Source organism: Mauremys reevesii, linkage group 3 (genome assembly GCF_016161935.1).
Source record: "Mauremys reevesii isolate NIE-2019 linkage group 3, ASM1616193v1, whole genome shotgun sequence".
NCBI lineage: Eukaryota > Metazoa > Chordata > Testudines > Geoemydidae > Mauremys > Mauremys reevesii.
The window spans coordinates 152562350-152590140 of NC_052625.1; the positions used below are offsets into that span (position 1 = coordinate 152562350).

The following is a 27791-nucleotide window of genomic DNA, read 5'->3' on the forward strand; positions in this document are numbered from 1 at the left end:
TCATAACTAGATCAATGAATTGTCATCAACAAGGCTCTGCTTAGCTGCAGGACTATAAGTGTTCTGAACTCACCAGAAGAAACTTATACCATAAAGAATATGCTATTGCAGAAAAATTTGGGAGTAAGCAAATTCAATACACAGTGTCAATTTGACAGTGAGAAATATTAGAGACACAAGGTAGATCAGGTAATATATTTTACTGGACCAACTTCTGTTGGTGGAAGAAACAAGCTTTCCAGCTACACAGAGCTCTTCTTTTCTGTTAGCTCGAAACCTTGTCTCTCTCACCAACAGAAGTTGGTCCAATGAAATATATTATGTCATCCTCCCTTGACTCTCTCATATTCTGGGACCAGCACAGCTACAGCACTGCAAAGTGAGAAATATTGTAACTTTTCCAGACCTGGTGACATACATTCAGTAAAGCTGCATCTGTATGTTGACTGTATTTTGAATTACAGAACGTATATTGTAAATCAAGCTTCACTTTCTCTTCCCATTCAAATAAGACCCATATTGTATAATGTTTTTGAAATGTTGAAAAGAGCTGTGGAAATATTTCAGCTTCTAGTAGGCATATTGCTGAATAGCAGTGGGGAGAGAATTAAACTAGCATGTTTACTAGTGATGTAAAAACATAGCCATACAATAATTTCAATAGCCAATAACAGAGCTCTCAAATATTTCTTCACTAAGTATTTTTCACCCACCTGACAGCTCTAATGATGGTTTTAAGTGCTGGCGTGAGATCTTCTACTGATACATCACATTGGCATCCTCTCTCATCACAAACATCGTCTGTTCCAAGAGTGGTGTCAGCTACAGGATACATTTGCCAAAATTATTAATTAGTTTTAATAAACTATGTAATTATCCTGCTATATTATTTTAAGTTCACCAAAGCTACTAATAATTAAAATAATAACTGAAAACCGTACAGAATGCTGAACTTTCCAGGTGTTTCACACTTCTGTCCCTGATTTAGTCTTTCCAATAACTTCCCCCATTTCTGGAATGTCCTGCCTTATCCCTAAATACCACACTAAATGAGTCTCCCTTTATTCTAGTGGTATTGTCGCTAAAAATCTGATTCTTCTCACTTACACTGGTGTAAATCAGGAGTAACTCTGTTGAAATCAATAAAATTACAACTGTATAAAGCCAGTGAAAGAGGAGATTCTGGCTTCTGCAGTTTAAAATAAAGTGCATTTCTAAATGGTGGCCTCTATGATAAAATTCTTGGATCTTGTTCTAAGTGTAGCTTAATTAATGAAAGAGCTCCTTTAGTGGAACATTGCAAAGAAAAATCTGCATAAAGCTGGTATTGAATGAGACTCGTGCAATCTATGAAATTCTCCAGGCAGTTCACATACACAAATATCTTCAAAATACATTTATAGATACACAACAAAATGTTCTTGTAAATTTAAGCCAACACGAAAAAGAGGCACTTTTCTTAATAAACTGCCTTCTTTCTTTCTAATATTTCCATTAGCATGAGTTTCCCAGTATGGTAGGAGCTCACTACAATATGTCAATGATGCTGCTGAGGAAAAGCTATAAACCTTATTTGATTTATATAAGAAATGTGATTATTTCTTTATAATACTTAGAGACTTGGAAATGCCACCCACCCACGTCATCGGGTGGGAGAAATTGATGGGGCTGTTGGTGAAAGGGAAACAGCCACAGCAGCAAGGAAGGGAGATGTTTGCCAATGGACAATAGGTAGAGACTCCCGGGGGAGGAGCTAGCAGCCATTGCCAGTTGGGGGAGAAGGGTGCTGAGTGGCCAGCATTCCCAGCTCCCAGGATTTAGCCAGTGTAGGGCCCTTGTGGAGCCTCTTTCAGTTCTGTTCCAGCTGCCCACCTTTCCCACCTGAACTAGGAATGGGAACCTGGCCTGACAGATACTACAGGTCTAACCAATCGCCCATTTACAGGGTCAGGAAGGGATTTCTTCTCCCATGGGCCAATTGGCAAAGGACCAGGGAGTTTTTTGCCTTCCTCACAGTACCTTCAACCCACAGTGGTCTGAGTAGGAACACGCTTGGTACCTAACTAAGGTATTCGGGTGGTGGTGTTTATTCGTCAGAACTTGCGGCTGGTTTCCAGTGCAGTTAAGAGAATAAAATGAATGGTTCCCAGAGGTAAAAGACGTGGGATTTTGGTGATGAGCCTTGGGCTCATGTGACACGGTGAGTCCTTGTGGCCTTCATGGGCAGAGGTCAGACATTGTAGCCCTTGTGGACTGAGGTCCCACCATGCTGCACCCTCTGTTCCCCTTGCGGGGGGAGGGGGAAAGAGGGTGCTAGGACTCAGATAGAGCTGAGTCTTGGGGTGTAAGCTGAGGAGAGCCACCCTGTGTTATGAGTTATATGTTAAGTAGCACTGTAAACCTGATGCTAGTTACGGATTTTATGGTAACAAGCCCTGTAACCCTGGGCCTGTTAATGGGTTCTCTGGTAAGGAACTCTGTAACCTCCACACTGGAACCAATTAAATGCCTGGTATAGGAGAATATATATATGGGCAGTGTTAAAGTTTAACAAAATTGTAATCCCATGCATATGTCTGTCCTCATTTTGCTGCTGTGTCCAAAAAAGTTTGGGAAGCATGCATTAAGAAGAATTTGGAAATTTTTCCACTTTGCATTCCTGATGAAATAGAAGTTTATGCTCTGATTAACTTTCCAGTGGAATTTTATGGACATGTATGCATTCCATTTATGAATTTCACTGCCATTTATGATTATGCATAGATATATGGGATAAAAGTATGATGTGAAACCTCAGAAATTGCAAATAAAAATGTATGCATTCATAACTGTATGTCATATGGTTTGGTGCACAAGTTATGCCTTGGTTTTGATTTATATTTTCCAAATGCCATATGTGTTTTCTGTTGTTTAGCAATGTACTTTGGCTACAGTAAAACTGACACTGCTCTGATCTTCCTCACAGCACTATACTAACAATGTTAGTGACATCCAAAGCATATCTGCCTGTTCAAGAGAAATGAAAAGCTTTTATCCTCTTCCCTTTCATTTGTTTCCTGGGAACAGCCAGGTGCTAGTAACAATATTCCAGTATTGATCAAAGTCTAGAAACTCAGTCTGTCTATCTCTGAACCCCCAAAATAATATGAACAATAAAGTCTGATCTTGTTTCTGAAAGCATCAGGACAAATACTACACAATGTTGCTCTTAGATACTATGTTAGACTACTCTAGGTATTGTATGCTCAGATCAAACAAACACACACACAACTGTACAACATAGTATGTGTTCCAAATATTTACACAAATTATTGAAACTCTTTCCTATCAGTTTAAACCAGGCTTTTGACTATATATTATGGAGGTAATAAATATTTAATAGAGACATTAAATTGCAAAAATATGGTTTAATATTTTAAACTTAATTAAAATGTGTGTGTGTGTGCACGCGTGTGTGTGCAAGGATGTGGCTATTGTTTTATTTCTCAAACATGAAGCAGGCGTGAAGCAGTATTGGGTCTGGGGAAGGTTCTAGGCAAAAGTTGTACCGCTAGACAGATAGAAAGACAAATAATGTTTCAGGAATAACACTGTTTTCCTTATTCAAATAACATTCTTTTTTCAGTGTTAGAAGAATGACTTTTTCTGTGAGTCTCTCATTGTCATATGACACTATGGTGAATTTTACTTTCAAAAGTTTTACAATATTGCTGAATTCATTTGTACATTCTAAGGTGGTCTGTATACATAAACATATGCAGGAGATTATTTTCCCCTTACATGTAACTCTTAGGGCTAGCTCCACAAAGGGATTTAGGTGCCACCTTAGGCACCTACATCCAAATGTTTAGAAAATCAAACTCTCTGCTCAGTTGCCACCTAACCCTGTAGGCAAACCCTGTAATCCTAAATTCCCCAGGTGCCGTCTCTGCTGATCAAGTCCCCTAGGTGCCAACATTTCTGCTGGAGGACATGCTCAGTCCTGATGCCCGGCTCATGCCTAAACCCCAGCGGGAGCCTCAGATTGGACACTGCCCACCTGTGGGCCTTAATTCAGTAGGCGTACTGAGGAAGAGAGAGCGCAAGTAGGAAAGAGAGTTTTTGACTCCATAGTCTAGTGGTTAGGGCACTCACCTGGAATGTGTGAGAGCTGATTTCAAGTCCCTACTCCAATGAACATTTCAGTATTTTATACAAAGTGGAACCTTCAACAGGGGAGGCTGAGGGAGACCCATCCCAGAAAAGCCCCTAGCTCAGTGGTTAGGGCACTCACCTGACAGTTGGGAGAACTGGGTTGAAGTCCATGCTCCACATCATGGAGAGTGGGAATTTGAACCTAGGTCTCCCATATCCTTGCTGAGTGTGCTAGCCACTGGCCTATGTGTAAAAGAGGGCCCTCGCCAATTTTTGTGAGAAAGGACTGTCAGTGCTTAACTCCAGCTGATAGTTCACAGCTGAGAATCCTTGTAGAGGGAGGTACCTCCTCGTAAAAGCCTAACTCCCTTTGAGGGGAGGGGCTTAGGCAATATTTCTTTAAGATAAGAAGCCTTATTTTTATTGGTTATCAAATAATTCATGCATGATCCTAAAATCTAAAATTCTGCATGTATAATGAACTTTACATAAAGATCCTATCTAATAATTATCAGTTAGCTTTTAGTTGCTATTAAACTTCTGAAAAATGCCCTGTAGAAATACTGGCAATATTTCATGGAATGGCTCCCAATACTTAATTAAAAAGGAGTTCCTCCATGTTGAGTGATGATAAGAGAATCAGAATTTTTTCTAAAAACAGTTAATTATATACACCATAATTCTACCATTAAAACTGCTGATAACATCATAATAGTGAATCACTAACTGATCTGTTATTAACTTGCCATAAAAGGAGAGTAAGAAAGGAGGATTATTTTGTTTTGATTCTTTTTAACTTTTAAAATTCTAAAATTTAAAAAATCTATATCTAACTGATTTGTATCGATATAGCTATACATCCAAACATACCCCATACCTATGTAAACAGCACACATGTTAAGGTATAGCCATGTAAGGAAGTGCAGGCTATGTGATAAAGTGAAGAGCTGTGGGGGAAATATCATGCATTTTTGACTGCATCATTTGTTGTACTCTGCCCACAAAACTGCTCTGTTGGTGTGAGCTCTGAAATTCCAAACCCCTTGTCCTTGGGGGTGAGGTCACCACTGGAGAGTCTTCAGCCCAAATGCTCAGTTTTGGTCAGGGTTAGCAGTAGCAATGACTTCACCCCTGCAAGCACTCACCCCATTAGGGCCAACTTCGTCCTGGGCTTGGCTCCCTCTCCCTTTCTATTAAAAAAGCAGAGACTCCAGCTGCTGGGTAATGGTAATAAGGGTACTTGGCTTTAAACACAGAAGGTTATGAAAGACAGTATCAACAACATTTTTTAAAACTCTAAAGCATTCCTAAAATAGCAATATATGTGGCCTATGCAGAATACATGCCGTGCAATATGGTATAATGGCTTAATCGGCACTCAATTCATGGTTTCACCACTCATGAGTGTGTGGTCATATGAAATTCATTTAAGTAAAACCTTTGTACCACAGCACATTGCATTCTCTCTCTCTCTCTCCCTCTCAGAGCCCAATTGTGCAACCCTTATTCATACTGCTAAACAGTCCCTTTGAAGTCACTGAGTACTCATCTATATGAGTAAAGTTTGCACAATCAGGGCCAGACCATCAGTTGATGTAAATTGAAATAACTCTATCAAAACCAATGGAGCGATGCTGATTAACAGCAGAAGAAGATCTGGCTCACAGAGTTCAAATTAGAATGGTGGATTATGTTTTATAAGATCTTACTAATTAATTACAGTGTAAACTATATGAAAATTAGAGGAGATATGTTATCGGTTTAAACAATCACAGAAATATTACCCTATTGACTGACATCAATTAACATATTGCTAACAGCACAACAGCTTTTTATCCCAAGGTATTAGATCATACAAATCCAGTAAGGAGACTAAAGACACCAAACGGGTTAATTCTTAACCAGTAATTGCTAACTAATGAGGGCTTAAAAACAATTAAACTAAAGACCTGCCCCAGATCAAATAAACTCTAGATGAGGGCAAGATGTGTGTTATTGAAAGAAAAAGCTGTCATTTTTACAATATATAAATTATATGGTAATAACTGAGTATATGGGGGATGAAGTATACATTTGCATTCTTTCCATGATTTTTATAATCTACTCACCCTGAGGATTCAATGTAAGTACTCTCAGGGGAATGGAAGGGCAGAGAGTTCATGTGAGTTTATAACTTTCTGCCGTTAAGTTTAGAGATAAGAACAGAAATCAACTATTTCCTTGGGGAGGCCTTTTCAATTAATCAAATGAAATATGTCTGTAATTTCTCAAGTACTGAACACTTTGATGTTTTATTCAATAAACTGCGCAACGACTTTAGGTTACAGAGAATGCTAAATATCTCCTGCAAAGGCTCGAAAATGGTGGAATAAAATGGTGGACTACAATGTAACAGGGTGTGTTGGCCCTTATAGAAGGCTACAGCCTGTTCCTAATTTCATCTCAGAATGGGCGAAAGGGTGATTATTAGACTATTTAGGAATAAGTCCTGTTCCTCAGAAACCAAAGACGCAGCAAGACCTGGAGTAGGGCTTTCCACCAGGAGAGCTGGGGAAGCAGCCCTGGAGAGTCTGTGGAAAGGTTCTGTGAAGAGACAGGAAACACAGGGAAGGGTAAGTTGTTCAAGGCCCGATGAGGCAGGAGAGAACAGAGCTTCTCATTCCTATAAGGGATAAGATTTTCAGTAGAATCAGAGACTGTTAGTGAATCCTGCACTAAGGGGATGAAGATTCAGATGTGTGGGAAAGTAAGTGAAGGAAAGGCCTGAAGCAATGCAGTAGTGCAGTGGACTGGAGACCTGTTGTTAGCAGCTGCGTTTAGCTAGGGATGCCAGGCTAGAGCTTGCAAGAAAACGTGGGAGGAAGCCTTTTTCACTCCCTTGTGTTAAGGATGGAAGAGCAAGGTAAGAAAGGACTATTGAGTTGTTTGGTTCTGGAAGGATGAAGAAATTCTTTAGCCTGGGTGGTGGTGGTGGTGGTCAGTCAATCATTGGTACCTGCCTTGCATTAAAAGAGATAAACCCTGATACAAGAAATGGACCACTGAGCTCCTACACCAGTGGTCCTCAACCTTTTTTCTCTGGCGCGCTAGACGACGAGCCACGGTGGACGAGCATCTGCCAAAATTCCGCCAAGCGGCAACGTCAATAGGCATCACTGCCAAAATGCTGCCAACAAGCAGCGTCATCCAGAGGCGTCGCCGCCAAAATCCCGCCGAAAATTGGCAACATTTCAGCAGTGATGCCTCTGGATGACGCAGCTTGTCGGTGGCATTTCGGCAGGTGCTCGTCCACCGGCCAGTATGTGGGCGCATTTAGACACCCCAGTGGGCGCCAGGGTGCCCGCGGGCACCACATTGGGGACCCCTGTCCTACACTAATAGGTGGCAAAAGGCATGGCTCAAGGGGGGTCAAATATGTGTGGTGTTTTGTGTTTGGACGTTTGTTTATCCCAGAAAGGGAGGGTTTTTGCTTTGGTTGGAAGCAAAGCAAAAACATGGGAGGGAAGAATACATTACTACAACAAGTAAAATGCTGTTGTTCCATTCAGTAAGAAGAAAAAATGCTCTAAGCTAAACATGCAGTTTATACACAGTCTATTGAACATCCACCTGGAGACAGCATTTAATAACTGTGGAATCCATAGTAAGGGAGGAAAAATTTTGAACACACCAAGGTTGGTAGTGCCTATCTGAGGGATAAAAGTGAGGCTGAAGAATGTACTGTGTGAGGTTGCTAAGTGTTGCCTATAAGTAGTAAGCAAGCTGGACATCAGTTTGATGACACTGATCCCAGAGGTTGCTGGACTGAATCCTACAGTGGAAACTTTACCAAGAAGCTGGAGTCACTTACAGCTGTTGCTCCTTCTGCCGCAGAAGAGAAATGGACATATCTATTGGCTGTTGTACATAATGGTGGATGTGCAGCTGGAAACTGCTGACATGCATACAGTCTGTGGTTACTCTGAGGAACTGGGAAGTATTTAAGTGTATTGTGAAGAATTATAAACTATATTTAGTTTTTATCAGTAGAGATTCCTGCAGATGCAATTCATGGCATCTTTTCCCTAAAACAAAGACTTAACGGGAAGTTCCTACTTATTTTGATGAGGCTTCAAGACTATAAGTTACAGTATGTCTAGGGGAAAATATATGGCAATGTTTGCAAAGTTTGTTCGATGAGCATGGGGAGCTGGTAAAAAGGAAATTAATCCCTCAATGTGATGTGGCTAGAGAATGAAAGATAGGAGTGGTAAAAATTAAAAGGAATATTACAACTGTGCTCAGCAAACTGCATTGGTTGTCAGTTTATGTCTAGGTGCAGTTCATGGTACTGATTTTTTTTACCTATAAAGACCTTTCTGGTTTGTATCTTACTGACCCCTTTCTGTTCCATTGTTCTATCATAGCCGTTGAGATCAGCAGGGGGGGCTCAACCCCCAAGCTGAAAGTCTCAGGATTTGTACATCTGAGGATGCTCAGAGAAGGACCCTAGTCTCTGGATTGCTGAGCCTCAGATGGTCTGCTTGTTTTGTTTTCAGCCGTGCAGGGAATGTTGCTAACCCTGATTATTTACTGAGGCTTTTCCTGAAGAGGTCTGTTGAGTAGGAGGCTCTTAGTTGTGGTCTGTGGTGTATTAAAGGGATGCAGATAGCTAAATCACACTCTTGTCTGATTATTTTTATTACCCACAATTATTAGAAGTTGCATACATGATTATTGTCATGAAAAGAGATTAGCGACCTCTCTATTTTTGTCAATTGGTTTCCTTTTTGCAGTTTGTGTACAGTCAATTTTGCTGCTTCCCTTGTATTCCCCTATCCTATTGTTTACATGTGGGCCTTTCAGGGGGAAGTCAAATCTTTATAAAATAGGAAAATTATAGAAACTTAAAATTGCCAGGGAACACTCAGGCAACTGTAATACCAAAAACTACTTTTAACTCACTTTTTGAAATTGATTATATTTCCAGTGGAATTTTGACAGACTACAAGTTGCCTGGCTCTCCCTATTCTTGGCTGTCACTAGGCTCCCTTGCTATCTTAGTCCTCTAGCATTGCATCTGGTCTCCGCATCCTTGGTTCTCCTGGACTAAAGGGGCCACTGAGTCCATGTTGATGCGGCATCATAGAAGAAGATCTTTGATGAAGTGAGGGTTACATTAGTGGAGAAATGGGATCTTTGTGAAAGTGCTTGACTGGTTGAAGGAGAAGGGGAGAGGCATAACCTCAGGTCCTATGACTCTCCTATACCTTCCCTAAAACAGGAGCCAATGTGGACGAAACTTGAAATCTCCATTCTATGGGAAATTCTGACACTTTATAATGTCCTTATACAAAACCACGATCTTGTTTATCTATTATCTGTTAAAGTTGGTCTATGCATAATTTGCCTAAGATAAAATCACAAAAATAAGAAAATGAAAAGTTAACGCATATAATAGTACATCTCCCTCCTCTGCTCAGAGACACAAAGCTCACCACTAGCACTGCCACCAAACAGTACACCACAGAAAAAGCACGACAGCTTGAACTCTAATCTAGTCGGGAAGCCAGCTTTCCAGTACCCCCCTCTCCAAATTTGAGTATCTGCAGTGGTTTCCTAGAACTGTGGAGAATGGATGGTCATGGAAGTCTGGACGGTTTGTGGTAAAGGGGACATGGAGAAAAGGTATAATGGAAAATACACATGAAAAATATCTTACCATCTGCCACTGGTTTTGGCTGAGAACTCTTCAGACGCAGTGAAGGTCTGAAACGAGTTCGGTCATTGAAGCTCCAGCTCTTTTGCACTTTGGTTGGGCTGCTCTCTGCAGTAACGTCAGTACCTGGTGACCGTCGATCTCCAACTGATGCCTGCCTGTTCTTAATACTCTGCCCTCTTGGGCTAGCCATCCGTACCCGCTCTTTAAAACTTAACTTCTGGCTGTGAAAGAGAGAAAGATGTATTATTTCATATTTAATTCATTCCAATTTCCTTTGTAATGCCTAAACATATAGATATATTTATTTCCAGCAACTAAACTAAAGATAGCACAATGTAGATTTTTAACCAGTGTTTCATGGAATATATTCATTCATTGGGATAACGCTCATTTGAAAATAGTATAATTCTATAGAGACATTATCATTGATAGTGTAAAGTGATTGCAGTGAGAGTGTATAGTAAATCTAACAAAATGTAATCCAGTAATAATGGTTTAACCTTACAGACATACATTTAAGGTTAGGACTTAAATTTTAGATGATTATAAATATATTTCCATGTAAGACAGCCCAGCTCAGTGCATTTTTGATCATCTCTACAGATAAACAAGACAAATTGTTCTATTATTTCTGCATGCCATGTAGTTTTTGTTTTTTAAACAAGCAAGATTAATGTTATTGTTATGTTCATGCATTTTCAAGACATGACATTTTCCAACATTTCATACACATTATTAATGATCACATAAATTTAAAAGTCTTTGTTACAGCATTCATTTGGACAAGACAAAAACCAAAATGAACAACCCTTCCCACAGAAATGTTATTGATGTGATGGCTGATTCACAAAAATGTGATATTATACTGTATGTTTAATAAAGTAATTTCCTGTCTTTGAGCTGGGAACTGATCAGCTGGAACAGCCACTAGCAGATGGTACTTTAGGACTAGTCAGCTGCAATAGCCTGGCTATGCTAGTGATTGTGACTGCTTGATCTAAGGTGGCCTGTACATTGGGAGAGCTACAGGAAGAATGTTTTTCTTCATGCATATGTGACTTTTCTCTTCTACTTACCCATGGGTAAGATTTTGGGAGCTCCTAATTTACAAAATGTACAATCCAGCTTTGTTCATGTTTGTATGTGCTATGTAATGTACATGATTTGATCATTCTGGCTGTTTTCATGTAACACTTTTCCATCTTTATTTATTTATAATTTGAACTATTCATTGTCACTATTTTACATATGGGATACAAATAGGAAATGGAAAGGAGTAATCCACTTTGAACCTGAGTATGCAGTTTGGAGGCATGAAGATGTGTTGTATATATGTGATTAAGTTCAATAATCTATACAAGGGGAGAGTTTTCCTGCACAATGATTCTATTCTTGCAAGGGATGGGGTTGACAGACACAATTGTATTGTGGTTATATCACAAATGTGGGAATTTTCTGTAATATTTTTATGAACAACATGTGTGTCCCCATCTGTCTTTCTATTGTTACCTACTGGATATAGAGGGGTTAAATTGCTTTTCCTGGAATTGAGCAGGAGGTATGAGGTGTTTGGGCCGTGTAGCTGTCTGGGGTAGTAGGAATGCGTCATTAGGAACTGGGCTGGACTCAACCTAGATGAATGGAAGATCCTCCTGAGGCAAGGGAATCTCAACAACCAAAGATTAACTCCTAGCTGCAGAAGTAGCTGGACGTGTGAACAAAGCATGGCTGTATCTGGAGAACAAAGACACAAAGGTGTCAGGTGTTTATGTTAAGAAAAGCAGAGATCACACACACAAGGAAGCTCACTGGGGACTTAGAGACAAAGGGAATGGGGCAGAGGAGATAGGAGGAAATAGGGCATGGCAAAACCTTGTCTCCCCCCAGTGTGAAACCTGTCCTAAATCTGCCTCTCTCAGGGTAACCCAAAGACTTTCAGCCTCTGTGTTCCAGGTCACTAATAAATCGTTACTTTATTTTGAAAAGTCTGCCTGGTGCTGCTGCAGATATTTACTGAAGAGCACTGTGCCCTGAAGCAGGGGGAAAGTATCTTGCAGAAGTCTGGTTCGGCTGGATTGCTGCAGGCAGCCATCGAGAGACAGGGATTGGTGGGGCTTGAAGGTCTAGTTTTGGAGTTGTGGAGGCCACTGGTCTGTTCCTGTGGAACAGTAGGGATCCTTGGAGTCAAGCACACTAATGGGATATTCCTAAGGAGACCAGTTAAAGGCTGAGGCATAGACCAGACCCTGCGAATCCATGACTGGCCACTCATAGGAGAGCCTCGTGTGAATTTATTGACTCTAGCAAAAGGGACATGGTGCTCCAGTGGCAATAAACCTTTTTGGGGTCATGGCAAAGACTATCTGCTTGTTGTTCATTACATTGAGATGCAGCCTATTCGTCTTCCCTCGTGGTCCCTGTGTTTTACTGTAAGACACTAAAAAGAAGTGTTTTGAACAGAAATGTATTTTGCAACTAAAAAGAAATATTAAAATGTACTGTTCAATGTCTATCTGCTTAACAAACTATATTCTGAAAAGACAGGGTTCTCATATGTAACTATATGAAATGGAATCACATGAGCTTCTGAGGTTATGAAATTTTCAGATAATCAGACAATCTTTGTCCATGCATCGTACTATGTCTCATACAGCTGAGACTGGCTGAGAGGCAGTAGGCGGCAAGCAAAGCACATGCTGAGCAGCTTATAATGAGGTCAGTTTCAAGAATGCTATAAAACATCAGTAGAAAGATCTTCATTAGACAAATATGGCATGTTATATCCCTTTAAAGAATACTTGTTTCTGAAATTTCTCAATCTAATCCCTTTCTCCCCCTGCCCAAAGTAAGCAATTTTTGAAACAAACATGGGATGATACTGGAAATGTCATCTCTTTCCATTGCAAAATATTAATCACACCTGGAACACTAAATCCTGTAGTGTACTGAATACAAAAGACCCTCAGAACCTATAATCTGAAAGAAAAGCAAGTTCTAAGGTTTGTTTTACAGTAACAGTTACAGTTCAAGGCTCCGTTCAACTCTCAGTAACTTTTGTTTATAAACTGTCATGAGAATGTAATCTAGGAGGCAGTCATTTAATAGCCACACTACAATGTATTCACACTAGCATGTATGAATTACATAATGCAAATGTATTTCTTATTATAGGTACTATCTCTGTACATATGCTCCCCATATACTGTATTTGCTGTACCCAGAGGTAAAAAATAATAATAATTATTACTCAAGCAAGAAAATCAAATGATTATTTTCTAGAGAAATCCTATGAAGCAAAAACTTTATGGACATGTCACTTTGTCCTACATTAATTTAAATGATTGGAAAATTGATAAGGTAGCCATAACAAGGATCAATAAGGACTATATTATATTACCCCAGTAAATGCAAGCAAAAAAAATTAGATGAAGAGTACGTATTACTGCTGCTAAATCAACTCATTTGAACTAATACAAATCTCTTTTCTCTCATTTTTTTAAAAGGTGTCATGGATGTAGTGCCTTGAATGAAAGCCATCCTGTTGATGTTCAGTAGAGACAAACATGACATCATGAAACTGTATGGGGTAGACTGTGGCGTGTGCTCACACATTGCTGTGGACTGTCAGTTTTCTGGGATTAGTGCTTGAGGGCCCTCTTAGCCTCCATGCAAAGGTTTTTGTAACCTGAATGCTGACCCAGATGGCAAAAGCTTTAGGGCACTGATTCAGGGAAGCAAATGGTTTAGTGCTTTCCTGAAGAGGCGTGGTCTTCTGAATCAGGGCCCAAGTGTCCAGAACCTGATTGAGCCCCACTATCCCCTACCCTATAGCAATTTTGTTCTTTTTTGGGGGATGACACTGTTCTTTGTTGCTTATATTTTATCTGTTCAATCTTTTATGCCTTTCTATTTGTTGACTTTGACAATGGTAATCTTCTTGGACCTACTGTGTTCTTTTGCTGCCTGTTGCAGAATTCTGTATATTTCTATAGCTATAGTGCTGGAGCTTTAAAGCCTTGGAGGGCAAGTCTACACTACAGCACTACATCGGCACAGCTGCACTGATGTATCTTCACCATGGTATCGTGTCTGGTGAAGATGTGCTATGCTGACGGCACCTCAGCGAGAAGCATAAGCTATGTTGGTGGGAGAGCTTCTCCAGCTGACATAGTGCTGGTGTGGACAGCGCAAAACTTGCATTGCTCTGGGGGAGGGGCTTTTTCACACCTTTGCGTGACATAAGTTAGATTGACTCAGGGCTGGTCTTCACGACGGAGAGATCGACACTGCTGCAATCGACGGAGAGATCGTGCTGCTGCAGAGGGTGTCGATTTAGCAAGTCTAGTGAAGACCCACTAAATCGATAGCAGAGCACTCTCTGGTCAACTCTGGTACTCCAGCTCCCTGAGAAGATTAAGGTAAGTCGATAGGAGAGTGTCTCCCATCGACGCAGCACAGTGAAGACACCGAGGTAAGTCAACCTAAGCTATGTCGACTCCAGGTATGTTATTCATGTAGCTGGAGTAACGTAATTTAGGTCAACTTACCCCCATAGTGAAGACAAGCCCTTACGCGGTAATGTAGACCTGCCCTAAGAGTGGATTAGTTATAACTGGAACCTTTGGAAAAAAGAAAATTACTTCTCTTTAATTTTTGTACTCTGAAGGCATTAGTTATAACATCTCACCCACTTAGTGCCCGACCCTGCTACTCAACATACACGTGAATTGTTCTCTTGCATAGGGCTGTACTCCTTTTAATTTTTCCCAAATTCTTTATTTTCTATCCTTCACTTATGAAGGAACTGCTGGGGGGAGGGAGACCCTAGGGGTCACTGTGGCTTCACTGGAGGGGTAGCGAACAATATTCTCTAATGGACCAAATGATTTTATGAGCCTGATTACTCCAACTGGGTGCACATGACTCCTTTTGAAATCAATCTGAGTCACACACATATATTTGATAACCCAGCCCTAGAAGTTTAAGATGTAAGACTTCTCCACCAGCCTCATGGTAGAAGTGTGAACCCAAGAATGGTAATGTTATACCTTGTACCTGCTATGAGTGTAGGCAAGAATTCCAAGAAGTAATTTTAGTTTAGATTTCAATGCAGTAATGGAATTTGAAAAGAATATATTTGAAGCTTTTTGTGAATGGTGTTGAAAAATAGTGCATTTATTTCAAATTAGTCTCTGGACAAATAGAAACTATATTTTTGCTCATTTTATAATTTCAGTCTGAGACTATAATGACTTTTTGAAATCATTAAAAAAAAACTTAAAAAAAATTGATGTAGCAAGTTTTTGGCATAGAGCAGAGGATTCTCCCCTGAGATTCATAAGCTAGAAATTACCATGTTTGGCAAGAGATAAAAAGGTCAACAGAGTCCAGTTGAAGCAAACCATTGTTTTAGCATGCAGTCCTCTACACTGTAGATAATGCACTGATTCAGGCACTGTCTCCAAGGGAATTCTTCTCAGTAGCAACCGTAAATTTAAGTTATTGAAATAGCCTAGTGTGTGATACTTTAGTATTCCCCACTATTGAACGTTTATTTGACATGGGAACACAGCCTCCTCTGTTGCAGTAATCCTCTGGGATTTAGGAAAATGTAGTTATCCCAAATCTCGAAGAATTGTTTTAGCTATTTATAGGATCAAACATTCCAAAAGTTCAAGTCTCAGGAGGAAGAGGGTACCCAGGCTTAGAAAAGCCAATGTGTGCTGCACTCTGCAGTTGTCAATTGCATGAATTTTGAGGTGCTGACACACTATACTATAATATTCAACACTTCATTGCCATTGTATTAATACAGCACTGCAGGCAACAAGCAACAGGGAAAATTACAAGCACTTAAAAAAAATCAAGAAAGGACCCTAGGAGAAGTAAGAAATTGTAAAGCACTAAGAAGGGGAAGTAAACTGATCATGCACCTGATGTTAGTGGCATTCTCAAATATCATGTGAATAGATAGGATGCTGGATACCTATGTTTCCGAGAGCTGTACATCCTGAAGAGCTTCTGTTTATTACTACAAAGCTTACTAGGAGTGAGGGGAAATAGAGGATTGTATTACTAAGCATTCCACTACTAGGAAAGGAGTTAGGTTTTCCATTTAAGCCAACAAAGGTTCCAGATCACTAACAATTCTTTTTTCACAGTGGTGGAGGCAAAGATAATAAACAAGGTAATAGTTTAATTTTAAATCTGCTACGAGAAACAAATACAATAGTGTATATGGAGATTCCAAAATATAATACATTTGAAAGAACCAATCAAAATGAGTAGTAATAATAAGTCTTTCCTTGAACTCCTATGCAGGCAAAACTTCCATGGACTGTAATGGAGAGTATTGCTAGAGTAATGGATGCAGGATCAGGCCCACTATTTAGTACTTCTATTTAAAAGAATAATAAAAACCTACACTACTTGAGTGAAATTTACTTTCCTGCAGAGAGAATTATCACAAGGCCTATGCACAACTTGAGGCTCCTGTAAGGTCTGAATATAGGGCTTATGTGAAATGTTCTGCACTGACCTTGTGCTAGTTCTCTGCACAGGGGTGAATTTCACTCATGATGAATAAATTGTTAAATATATATATGAATGCAGTGTATAGGAATTCAGATTTAAAATGGCTAGCAGAATTCTAACACTGATTTACAGAATAATTTATTTTACAGAAAATACTAGAAAAATATAGTCTAATTTTATAAAAGAGAAAAAACAAAACAGCACTTCTATATAATATTTAGAAATACTAAATATAAACTGTTGTGCATTTCCTTAGCAAAATTAATATTCATGTATAGCTCAAAGGCTCAGTTCTATCCTCCAAACACAGAGTGACAACTTAGCCACACACTGAAAGGTTCTAGGTCCAAAGAGGAGTTAATGAATGAAAAATGTCATAATACGTCCAAAATTTATTTTTATAGATAAGAAATTAAAATAATTTTTCAGATAAACAGATTAACATTTCTTGTTTGTTTTATTAAAACAGAATTAAGAAAAAAGAGCATGTTCACAAAGCAATCCAATGCAGTGCGAATACAAACACATTTTAATATAAGAAAGACACCATTTATTTAGTTCACATAGCATCACATGCAAGTCACTCAGCATCACAGTAAGAAGAAGTTAAAGACTAGAGGATAGTTAACTCTAGAAAGTGCATTGCAGAACACTGTATTTACATATTTAATGCAAAAGACCACATTCATTACATATATTTTAACTGATGTAAACATACAGCCATACAACACTGTAAGAACTATTAACAGCCACTGACAACAACACAATACTTAACTTCACTTAAAAAGGCACTACATGGTCAGCAGTGTTTATACTAAAGTCAAAGATATCAGTTAAAAATTAAAAATGATTGATAATCTTTAAAACTTTTCAATTGTATTTCTTTTTCTTTAGGAAAATTCAATTTTAACATGCTATTGTGTGTAAGCTGTTGCAAAGTCTTTTAATACCATGCAAAAAAGTGCATTTTGATACCTACTCAATATACAGCAATAACAGAAAATATTGGTTGAGATTTTCAAAGGGGATATGGCCACACATCTTCTATTAGTATTAATTCAATGAAAAGTCATTGAAGATATATGGTTAAATCCCCTAGACTACTTTAAAAATATGAACCATTATCTTAATCAAAGGATATACTATCATCTTGATGTTCAGGGATTTACATGTGTAACTTCTATTTATGGTAAAGGGAACTGTGTGTATAAATGCTCACCTGTTAAGGTAGGAATAATTCCCTTCTCTTTTGTCTAAATAATTCTTTTTGAGAAAACAATGTAAGGGGACCAACCACACCTACTAAGTAATGACCAACCACACCTACTAATGTCTTTTTATAAAATCTGAAATCAGTTTTTGAACAGTGTTGTTAAAATAAAAAGGAAGTTTGAATAGTGTTTGTAAAGTTTTGATGACATGTTCAGTGTAAAAAGGGTAAATTGTAAGCGGGCTCAATGAGGGAATATATTTATATATGAAAAGACACAAGTTTGACAATATCAAGCTGGTTATGTGTGAAAGACAGACTAAATAAAGTGGATGTAATAGATATCTTAGAATGGATCTAGTAACCTCAAGAGGTATGTGTGTAACGTTAATAGGAGTTACATGCACATCGAGAGAAGAATCAGAATTCTGTAGCTTCAAAAGCGAGAAAGAAAAGTGGCAAGCTGCAGGGCCACTAGGGAGATGCCAAGCCCTTGTAAACAAGTTCACCTAACTTTCATGTTTTAGACTGTTGGGATGTCCAAACTCCTCAAATGTGGCTCCACAGCCTGTAAGTATTACAGGACTGTAATATGTCCCATGTGCAGCTGCACTTGTGGGCTGGTTTGGCTCTGGACTATATTTTATTTCTTTTAAAAAAATGTTTTTGGGTGTCATGCAGGTGGTAAGCTCCACCATTCCTTCCTTGGTCACTTTTGTACTGGAGAATTGAATCCTGAACACCCTATTTCTAGTTTTTGGGATGGTGTAGTTCAGTTGTTCTCAACCTATTTACCATTGTGGGCTGCATATGGGACCCGCAATGTGTTATGTGGGCTGCATCCAATACTACCCCTATGGTCCTGAGGATATCACATGGGCTGCAGCTCTGTGCTGATTGGGCCGTAGGTTGAGAACCACTGATGTAATTACTCTTCCAGCCACCTGGCCCCTTTCTGACTCTGCTCTCTGGATCTGAGCTGTCAGTAAGGGGAAGACCAGTATTTACAGGTTGTGTCTGCTGACTGACGTACAACTGAGCCAGGGAAGATCCCTCCTTGGTGTTAGAATGATGATGAATTCTCTGAAATTAGAAGGCGAGATTTAAAGACGCAGCTACAAGCTCCACCAAAATTAATGGGAGTTGTGCCCATCTATCTTGTGGCAGAATCTGGCCCACAGACTCTGAACTGGAGAAAATGCTTAAGTCATTATTCTGCAGTAACTAGAGCTGAGATCTTTCCTCAGAATAGGGGTGTGCTCTGTGGCTATGAAGATTAGTAGTGCCCTAGATTTTCCCATGGGAAAACAGAGACTAGAAGGCAAATTTCTGCTAAATTAGGCTGCTAATGTAGGACAAAAATGAGATTTCAGACAATAGTAATAAAAGTTTACAGAAAAGATTTTCCACTATTACAACTTTGTGTTAGCCAACATATTTTGAATCAACTGTACAAAAGACATTCAAAACCCCGTTATAAAAATTGGAGGTTTAAAAATATATAAAATAGGGAAACCACAAACCTGTTAGAAGTTTCCCCTTGTTCTTTCCTTCAGGTGTCAGGGTGTGGGAAGAAAAAACAAATTTGTTATGCAGATAGTAATTGTTAATACTCAGTTAAAGATGGTGTTATATAAATGCTAAATTGTAAATGGATGTGTTAATTAAATTAATGTGAAATACACAGGTTATAATGCAAGCACAAAACACTCAAGCAACATTCAGAACTACCATATTTCTGAAAAATAAATTTCTCAGTCACCTTAATACATGCATAACGTGCTTAATACATACCACTGCAGACTGAGTTGGCAAAGCACTTACTTAGGCAAAATGCATTGGTGACATGTATATAACAGAAAGCTGTAGACTTTTTATTTGATAAAGTTATCTGCAGTAATGAAACATGCTTGACTGATCACAGCAATGGATTTATTTAAAATCATGATTATTATGCTTTATTTTTCTTGGGCTATAATTGTATTCAAGACTATTTCACATAGGATATAGTTTATTTATAGAGCTTCATATTAATTCATCTATGCAAAAGTTGTCCTATACCTGAATATCTATTTGTCTCAAACAATATTTCACATTTATTAAAATCAATATATGTGAACTCAGTGATAACTTTTAATCTGAAAGCTACTTTTAGTTTGAAGTATTCAGGATGAATACTTGTGGTAATGGATCACTTATGGCTCAGTTCTTCTCAACTCTTTGAAATTCACAGATCAGCTTTCTGTAGTCAGCCAACCCTTTTTGGCCAAATTTATCTGGCACATAATCTTCTCTTTACTGTTGCATGGGTGTTCATCACACTAGTTTGAGATGAACAGATGGTCTCTTGCACTAGCCATAATAACAACACCGATAATACTTAGGACATCTATTGCACCTTTCATGCAAGGCTATCACTGTGTTCCTTTCAAAGCTGTACTTAGTACCCTCCATTCCAAAGTATATGCCCCACATTTGGGGCAGTGGCATATTGCCTTGTGTTAAATTTTTCAGAACTACTGAACAATCTTGGACCATTCCTCTTAAAAGGTGAATTTCTGCCAGAGCATTGAGAATTTTCATCCAAGTTGTGACATCAATGTACTCTCTGTTGGCCAAATTCTTACATTAGAGGTACAGTATATGATTTTATTCTATTGATTACATGTGTGCATATCCAAGGACATAATATCCCCTAACTAAACTCTTAGTGTATCTGAAGTTACGACTAAAAGCTACATTCCGAAGAGGTGGAATGTCATAAAGTTCTTTGCCACTTTGGAAACACAGATGTTTCTAAAGCCTCATAGTGCAATGTAGAATAATACTGCCTATGAGAATAAAGAGCAGTCACTACATTAATTATATTGCCTGTGCTCCCCTACAGAGGATTTGCCACTGGAGAAGTAAACATGCTGATTTCGAAGATTAATATGGATAACAAACTGAAATTTAAATTTCTACTCAGAGAAATGTAGTTTATGTATAAAGCAATGTAATTAGAGAAATAGGCAATGTTTGTAGTGGATAAATGATTACATGAGCTTCCAAATATATCTGATTCTGGTTTCAAAAATTTGATGGGCCCAATCCGCAGCTGGTGTGGCACAGCTCCATTGACTTAAGTGGAGCTAACCTGATTTACACCAGTTGAGGAGCTGGTACATAATCCCAAATTCCAAGATCCAGGGTAGCTGTTTGTTCTTCAATCAGTAAGCATCATACGCTGAGTTATGAAGAAAGCACGTTCTGTGGAAACCAATAGGTATGAGCCCTATAAATACTAACACGTCTTTACTATAGTAAGTAGGATGAATTAGTGTGACTTGGAAATGGAGGCTGTGATTATTAATGTGTGTATTGATTACAGTTAAACATAGCTGGCACGGTGCATGGTTACTAGTAAAATATTAACCTTTACATATGAGAAAATGCTTCAAATACTTTAGCATAGTAATATTTCATAACTAAATGGAAATGGATTCTATTTATCCCCACTATGTTTGGAGTCTCTGGCCAGATTTGTTAGTTGAGACCTTAATGAAAGGAATTAGAGAGAGAGAGAGAGAGAGAGACAAACCAAACAGAAATACTAATTTTCTATAAGCTTGAACAGACATCAAGAACAGCACCAGCTGCCATATTTGTACCTACTTTGTAGGGCTGCAGGTATGCAAGGCCTTCAAATGAGGCTTCCAGGTAGCAATGGAAACCGATTTCTCATCAGCCGCATAACTACGCCATACACACTACGTGCAGGATATATGATAAAAAGAAAAACAAGGCAAGAGGGAGCAGGGGATGAAACAAAAATTGAAAAGCAGATTAGTAAACCAATACAAGTCATGGCTTTTTTTATCATTCATAGCACTGATACATGCCTGAGGGGTGGAAGAATACTTTCATAATATCGCCAGGTGGCTGTCAGGTTTGTTCGGCTGGAATCAGTGGAATAAAACCGCCAAGCAGCCTGGTATGAGGAAACAATAGAAAAGCACAAAGGAACCAACAATATGTGAAATGAAAATGCCACCATATTGTTTATGGAAAGTCTGGACTTTGTTCAAACCAAGAACATTACCTGTTAGGCTGTCTAAATAAACATTAATACCAACAAAATCTAGCAAAAATCGCTAATCAGGACATGGTAAAATATGGCTAATAATCTCTGGGTAAATACAACTAGTAAATGGAAGGTGCATAGTAAGCAGTGCAGTGATTTATTTGTAAAAATCCCATAGGAGAAATTTACACAAAGCTGCAGATTGAAGTAAGAAGGGCGTAAGAATTAGAGCTGAGCAAATAAATATTTTTTGGTTTGGGGCCAAACTGAAAAATGAGAAAAAAATTGTCTCAGGTTCAAAAATTCATGTAGTTGTTTCAGTTTTTCTCACCAAAACAAAAAACCAAAAAAAACAAACAAAAAAATCATTCAACCTGATATTTTTTGGGGGAGGTGAGGGGAATGTTTTGTTTTGGGTGTTTTTTTACCCGTTAAAATGTTTTTTAAACAAACCTAGCAACATTCAGAAGTGAAACCACGTTTCAAAATTAAGTCAAAATGTTTTATTTTGAAAATATCAAAATGAACCATTGAGACTTTTTCCATTTTTTTTCATTTTTCATTTTGCTGAAACTATTTGCCCAATTCAATCCAAATGTGCAAATAGTTTTGTTTGACTTTTCACTGAAAAATATTCACCCAGCTCTAGTCATAATATAGTTTGCAAAAAAAATTAGAGGAAAGGTAGAATATTCTCCTTGGTTCAGGCATTTTTGACTATTTAAAGCTATGAAACAAATAATTTGGAGGGTGGAAAGCAAATACACAGTATCAAAAGTATTTTAAACTCTTAGATTTATAATTGGACAAAAATGGAGAGCCAGATCTTCAGCTGGTGTAAGGTGATGTAGTTAAATTGTAGCTACATTGGCTTCACCAGCTTACACAAGCTGAGGATCTAGCCAGTTAGGTTAAAAGGTTTCCTGTATGTTGGTTCCATCATTTCCAATATGTACTGTCATGCCATACTAATATGGGCCCAGTCTCCACTGACATCAGTGGAGACACACCAATTTACACCAGCTTAGAATTTATGTCTAAATGGTCCTTTCAATGCCCTTTGCCTAGACATATTTAGTACCAACTGGAGTGAAAGAATAGAAATATTAAGCCTGATTCTTCGCTGTTCTGCATCCCATCTAGAGATTTATGTCTGTGTGAAGAGAATGCAAAATAGGTGTAACATGCTACCATTCTCATTTGGTAGCATTTTGCACTTGCTTTGCATATGTGTAAATTACTACATCGGGACATGACAGTGGAGGATCTGAATGCTGCATTGCTCTACGCTAATTCCTGTGCCATCACACTTGAAAAATCAGGGCTCTTGAAAGTAACAATAGTTTTTGCAGCTATTCAGTTACAAATGTGCATTTTTTATTGCTACTGAATGTATGAAAAAATAAATATCTTTTGAATACCTTATTATTAAGGCTGAGATTCTCGCACGGAGGTCACAGAAGTCACGGCTCATAAGAGGTGGGAGGATCCTGGACCCCTGAAACCTCCCCCATTCCAGCACCCCTGACTTATATGCTGCAATCAAGTCACATCTCAGTCTTCTTTTTGATAAACTAAACAGAGTCTCTTACTGTAAAGCATTATCTCTAGTGCTTGAATAATTTTTGTGACTTTTTTCCTCACTCTCTGCAATTTATCAGTATCCTTGTTAAAATGTGGACACCAGAACTGGATGCATTATTCCAGTACCATTCTCACCATTACTGTATACAGAGGTAAAATCCAAGGATCACATTATCCCTTTTTGCCATAGCATCGGACTGGGTTACTTGTTCACTAAGTCCTTTTCAGAGTCGCTGCTGTCCAGGATACAGTCCCCATTCTACACGTATGGCCTGCATTTATTCTTCATAAATGAATATTTGCATTTGGCTGCATTAAAACACGTTTTGTTTGAATGGGCACATTTTACCAAAAAAGTCCAGACTACGCTACATGACTTCCCTTTCCTCATCGACATTTACCACTCTGCCAATCTTTGTGTCATCATCTTATCTGATGTAATTTTATATTTACGTCTAGATCATTGATGAAAATGTTGAATAGTGTCAGGCCTAGTGCTGATCCCTGTGGAACCACTCTAGAAACATCTGCATTCAGCATTATTCTCCACTGACAACTACTTTTTGAGATCCGTTAGTTAGCCAGTTCCTAATCCATTTAATGGGTCCCTTATTGATACCATATAGTGCTAATCTTTTAATTAGAATATTGTTGTGTTAGGAGCAGCAGGTCCAGAACCTGAGCCTGCAGGCTCCCTGGGCAGCAACTGTCCCTATGCCACCAGCTAACAGCTCTGGCAGCAGAAATACTTGGCAGGTCGTGAGTCACAGGCACCCACACACATAGGTACCGACTTCGTGTGTGCTCTGGGGCTCAACCACCCACAGGAAAAAAAAATAGGGGGTGCTCAGCATCCATGGACTGTGCCCCACCCGTGTTGTGCCTCTTCCAGCCCCTGCTCTGCCCGCACCACTCACTTTTCTCCACCCCTCCCCCATCACTCACCCTTCAGGCAGGAGGGGGCAGAAAGGAGAGAGCGGTGGGCAGGGGGGCCTCGGGGGAGGAGGCAGAGAGAAACGAGTGGGAGGTGCTCGGGGGAAGGGGCAGAGAGGAACAAGTGGTGGGTAGGAGGGTCTTGGGGGTGGAGAGAAGTGAGCAGCGGGCAGGCGATGTCTCCGGGCAGAGAGGAGTGAGTGGTGCGCTGGGGGGGGTGCAGAGAGGAGTGGGCGGGAGGCACTCGGGGAGTGGGCAGAGCAAGCAAGGGAAGAGGCAGGGTGGGGCAGGGCCTCGGCAGAAGAGACCGAGCATGGCCTTGAGAAGAAGCTGGGGTGGAGCTCCCACCGGGAAAAACAAAAGTCAACTCATGAGCCCACACACACCATAGGTCTTTATTGACATAATATCCCCTAACCAAACTCGTGTATCTGAAGTTATGACTATGAAGCCCAGGTTCCCCTATCAGCCACTGGGGAAGTGGCACAGACCAGGCAGTGGAGAGTGGACTGCCTGGGACAGTTTGCCCCGAACGACTGTGATACACTGGAAGGGAGAAACATGCATAGTGACCTGACTGGAGGGCCAAGTCACGAAGGAGCACCTGGCGTCGCAGAGACAGGTGGACTGGCTGCCAAAGGAGGGCGCACCACCTGAAAGGAGCTAATCCCCATAGTGGTCAGGAGGAGGCGGTGAGTGGACCCCATGGCAGGTGCTTACAAGCAACATGTGGATCACTGGAGACAGCATGACCTGGAATTCAAGGTAAGCCAGAAGCTTTGGCTCACAATCAAACATCTCCACACCAGACCACCCCATAAACTAGATCACTGATATGTTGGACCATTTCAGATCTGCCAACTAATTAACTCTGCCACCGTTAAACTCTGCCTGTAGAGGTCACTCAAAACACACCCTGTTTTCCAATCTCTCTTTTGAAGCCATTCCCAGAATGGCCCATTTCCGGGCCAAACACAACCACCTCTGCCACCCATCCATGTCCAGTGCCATGAAGAACACCTAGTCCAGACCATACTGGATTCCAGGATCAAGCAGGGTACCTTGTGGACTGGGAGGAGTATGGCCCCAAAGAGTCCTAGGAACCAGCCCACCATGTACAAGTTCCCAACCTTATAGAGGCTTTCCACAAAGGCAACTCCAAAAAAGCCTTGGCAGGTGATGCCACAGATTTTCTCTTGAGCAGGGAGGTGATTTTAAGAGCAGCAGGACTACAACGTAGGCTTGCAAACTCCCTGGACAGCAACCATCTCCTTGTCACCACGTAACAGTTCTGGTAGTGAAAACACTCAGCAGGTCATGAGCCTCACGGACACACACACACATCACAGGACATCCCCCCACAGAGGGTATGATTGGAAGGAGATTTCCGATTCCTGATTGGTCCAGACATACTAATTAAATCTCCTGAGGAGGATTCAGTAACTTTGTCTGTGCAACTATGTGGAACCCCAGCCAGCTGCTCCTACAGACCCTGCTCCCTGATTCCTGTCCTTGGCTTTTCCTTCTGGCTCTGATATCAGGTTTCTGGGTAGGCACACGCCTTCTGCTTCTGATCTCTGGTTCCTGATCTTGGCTTTACCTCCTACCTCTGATATCCGGTTTCTGACTTGGCTTTGTCTCTTCCTTCTGACTCCTGGTTCCCGACTTAGCCTCCACTCCTGATGCTGACTCCTAGCTCCTAACCTTAGATTGATCCCTCCTGACTCTGATTCCTGATGTCTGACTCTGGCTCCAGCCACTAGGCTGTCCGTCCATGACCTGGCCCTGACACATCAGTAGTAAGTCAGATGCCTTACAAGAGTCTAAGTATATTACATCTATGCAGTTACCTTGATCAACCAAACTTGTAATCTCATCAAAGAATGCAATCAGAATGTATATATCTTGGAGAGTTTCACTCATCCTACAGTATGTGCAAAAGAAATGACAAAGTACTTATTCATGCTCTCAATTAATAATTTATTAACTGCCTGAACATTCCAAAGATACCTTTGTCATCTCCTTGAGCTTAGTGAAACAATGTTATATGAACTGCTCAAGTTCTTTGTTTTCACTTGCCACACCAGTATGAAAAGAGACAATATATGGTACACATTTAAAAGAGCTGGTTTCCAAAACAAGTAAAGGAAGATGATATCTGCATTTCAGTCCAGTATATCATATACAATAAAGTTCAGTAGGAAACTGATTTTGTTCTTTCTTTTTTCGTACGTTTAGAGCTAGGGACCTGTGGTATGAGAGTCATCAGCAAGCATTTCAATCCACTATGATAGAAAGTTAAAATAATTGTACAAAATTACAGTTTAAATGATCAAATATACTAAACATTTTCATTTACTTTTATCTCTTTTAAAACATTGATCTGCACCATCACCTCAATACAACAGGTGAAAAGATGCTCAGCATTTCAAGACACTGAACTAATCAATTCCATATATCCAGCTCCTAGATTGGGTGATATTGAAAGCAATTCTCTGGACAGAAAACTCTAAATTCTTAAGGAACGTATTACTCATCTGAGCACTGTGAACTCTCTAGTAGTGAAAAGTAATTGAATCTGGGCCAGAGTGCTGTGCTATCTCTTAATCCTGTCCTTTAGTGATCAAATCTGTTTTTCCAAGTAATTTATATAATCAAATGTCAAGCCGAACTGCACATAATTTGCATCCTTGCATGGCCATTTTGGCATGGATATTAATCTGAAATGCAACAATGCATGAACCATGCACTGAAAAGCTGAATATAACATTATACAAACACATGGTGTTTATTGAACACTGTTCATTTTAACAGTATGTTCAACTTGTGGCAATTAAACAATATTTCTACAGAACTTTGCATAATACAGGAGATAAAATTTACCTAACAAGCACTTAGATATCTATTTTTATCCTCTCACTGCTTTGATATTTACCTGAATTAAACTGGCAGCTGGATTCCTTCTTTTCTCAAAATGTTTCTGACGGTGCTGTTCTTGTACTTTTAATGCAAAGCCTGAGCCAAGAATGCCCTAGAGTAAAATACAACACAAGAGTTTTTATCATTAGGAAGGTAATTGTAAGAAATAGTTTAAATACATCACCTCTGAAGTTATTGTGAGAGTGATAAAAAAAATAAAGCACCATCATTCACAATTAGCATTGTTTTGTCTGATTATTTTAAACAACCACATTTACTACAGTACAAAGTTTAACAGTAAGACAATGTCCATTCACTGTTAAGGAAGACAAGAGAATTCCTACATAAGAAATAACATTTGCAGTGTTATGAATGTCTGCTCATCTAAACCATGCTACTGTGTGCTACTGATATTCCAAATAAGGTATCTGTATAGGCAGCCAAACAATCATTTATATACTCCACTTATAGTCACAACCCTGTGTTGTAACTTTTGAATTTAGAAAATTCAAAAATAGCTTGCATATGGCAAGTTTTTCAGTTTAATTAATTAATCTGTAGTATTCATTCTATGGGGTTTGCAGTGTTGCCAACTCTCATGATTTTGTCATGAGTCTCATGATAATTATTGTTTTCCTTATAGCCCCAGCTCCTGGAGTCAAGTGGCTATGTGATGATTTCAGCCTTCATTCTTAATGAAAAGGTAAGTTTCT

General features: G+C 39.4%; 1 protein-coding gene across 3 annotated transcripts in view; it reads right to left on the bottom strand.

The window, feature by feature from the left end:
- Positions 1 to 27791, bottom strand: part of KCNQ5 (potassium voltage-gated channel subfamily Q member 5) — a 480883-nt gene that overhangs the window by 19650 nt on the left and 433442 nt on the right. For 2 of the 3 annotated variants that reach the window (XM_039530234.1, XM_039530235.1), the window contains 5 exons: positions 27095 to 27190; positions 21234 to 21328; positions 19103 to 19129; positions 9836 to 10056; positions 714 to 822 (listed from right to left, as the gene is read on the bottom strand). In XM_039530234.1, coding sequence (XP_039386168.1) covers positions 714 to 822; positions 9836 to 10056; positions 19103 to 19129; positions 21234 to 21328; positions 27095 to 27190 — 548 coding nt within the window. Of the gene's footprint in view, positions 1 to 713; positions 823 to 9835; positions 10057 to 15821; positions 15879 to 19102; positions 19130 to 21233; positions 21329 to 27094; positions 27191 to 27791 lie in introns of all 3 variants that reach the window. The other variant, XM_039530236.1, reaches the window with a different exon arrangement.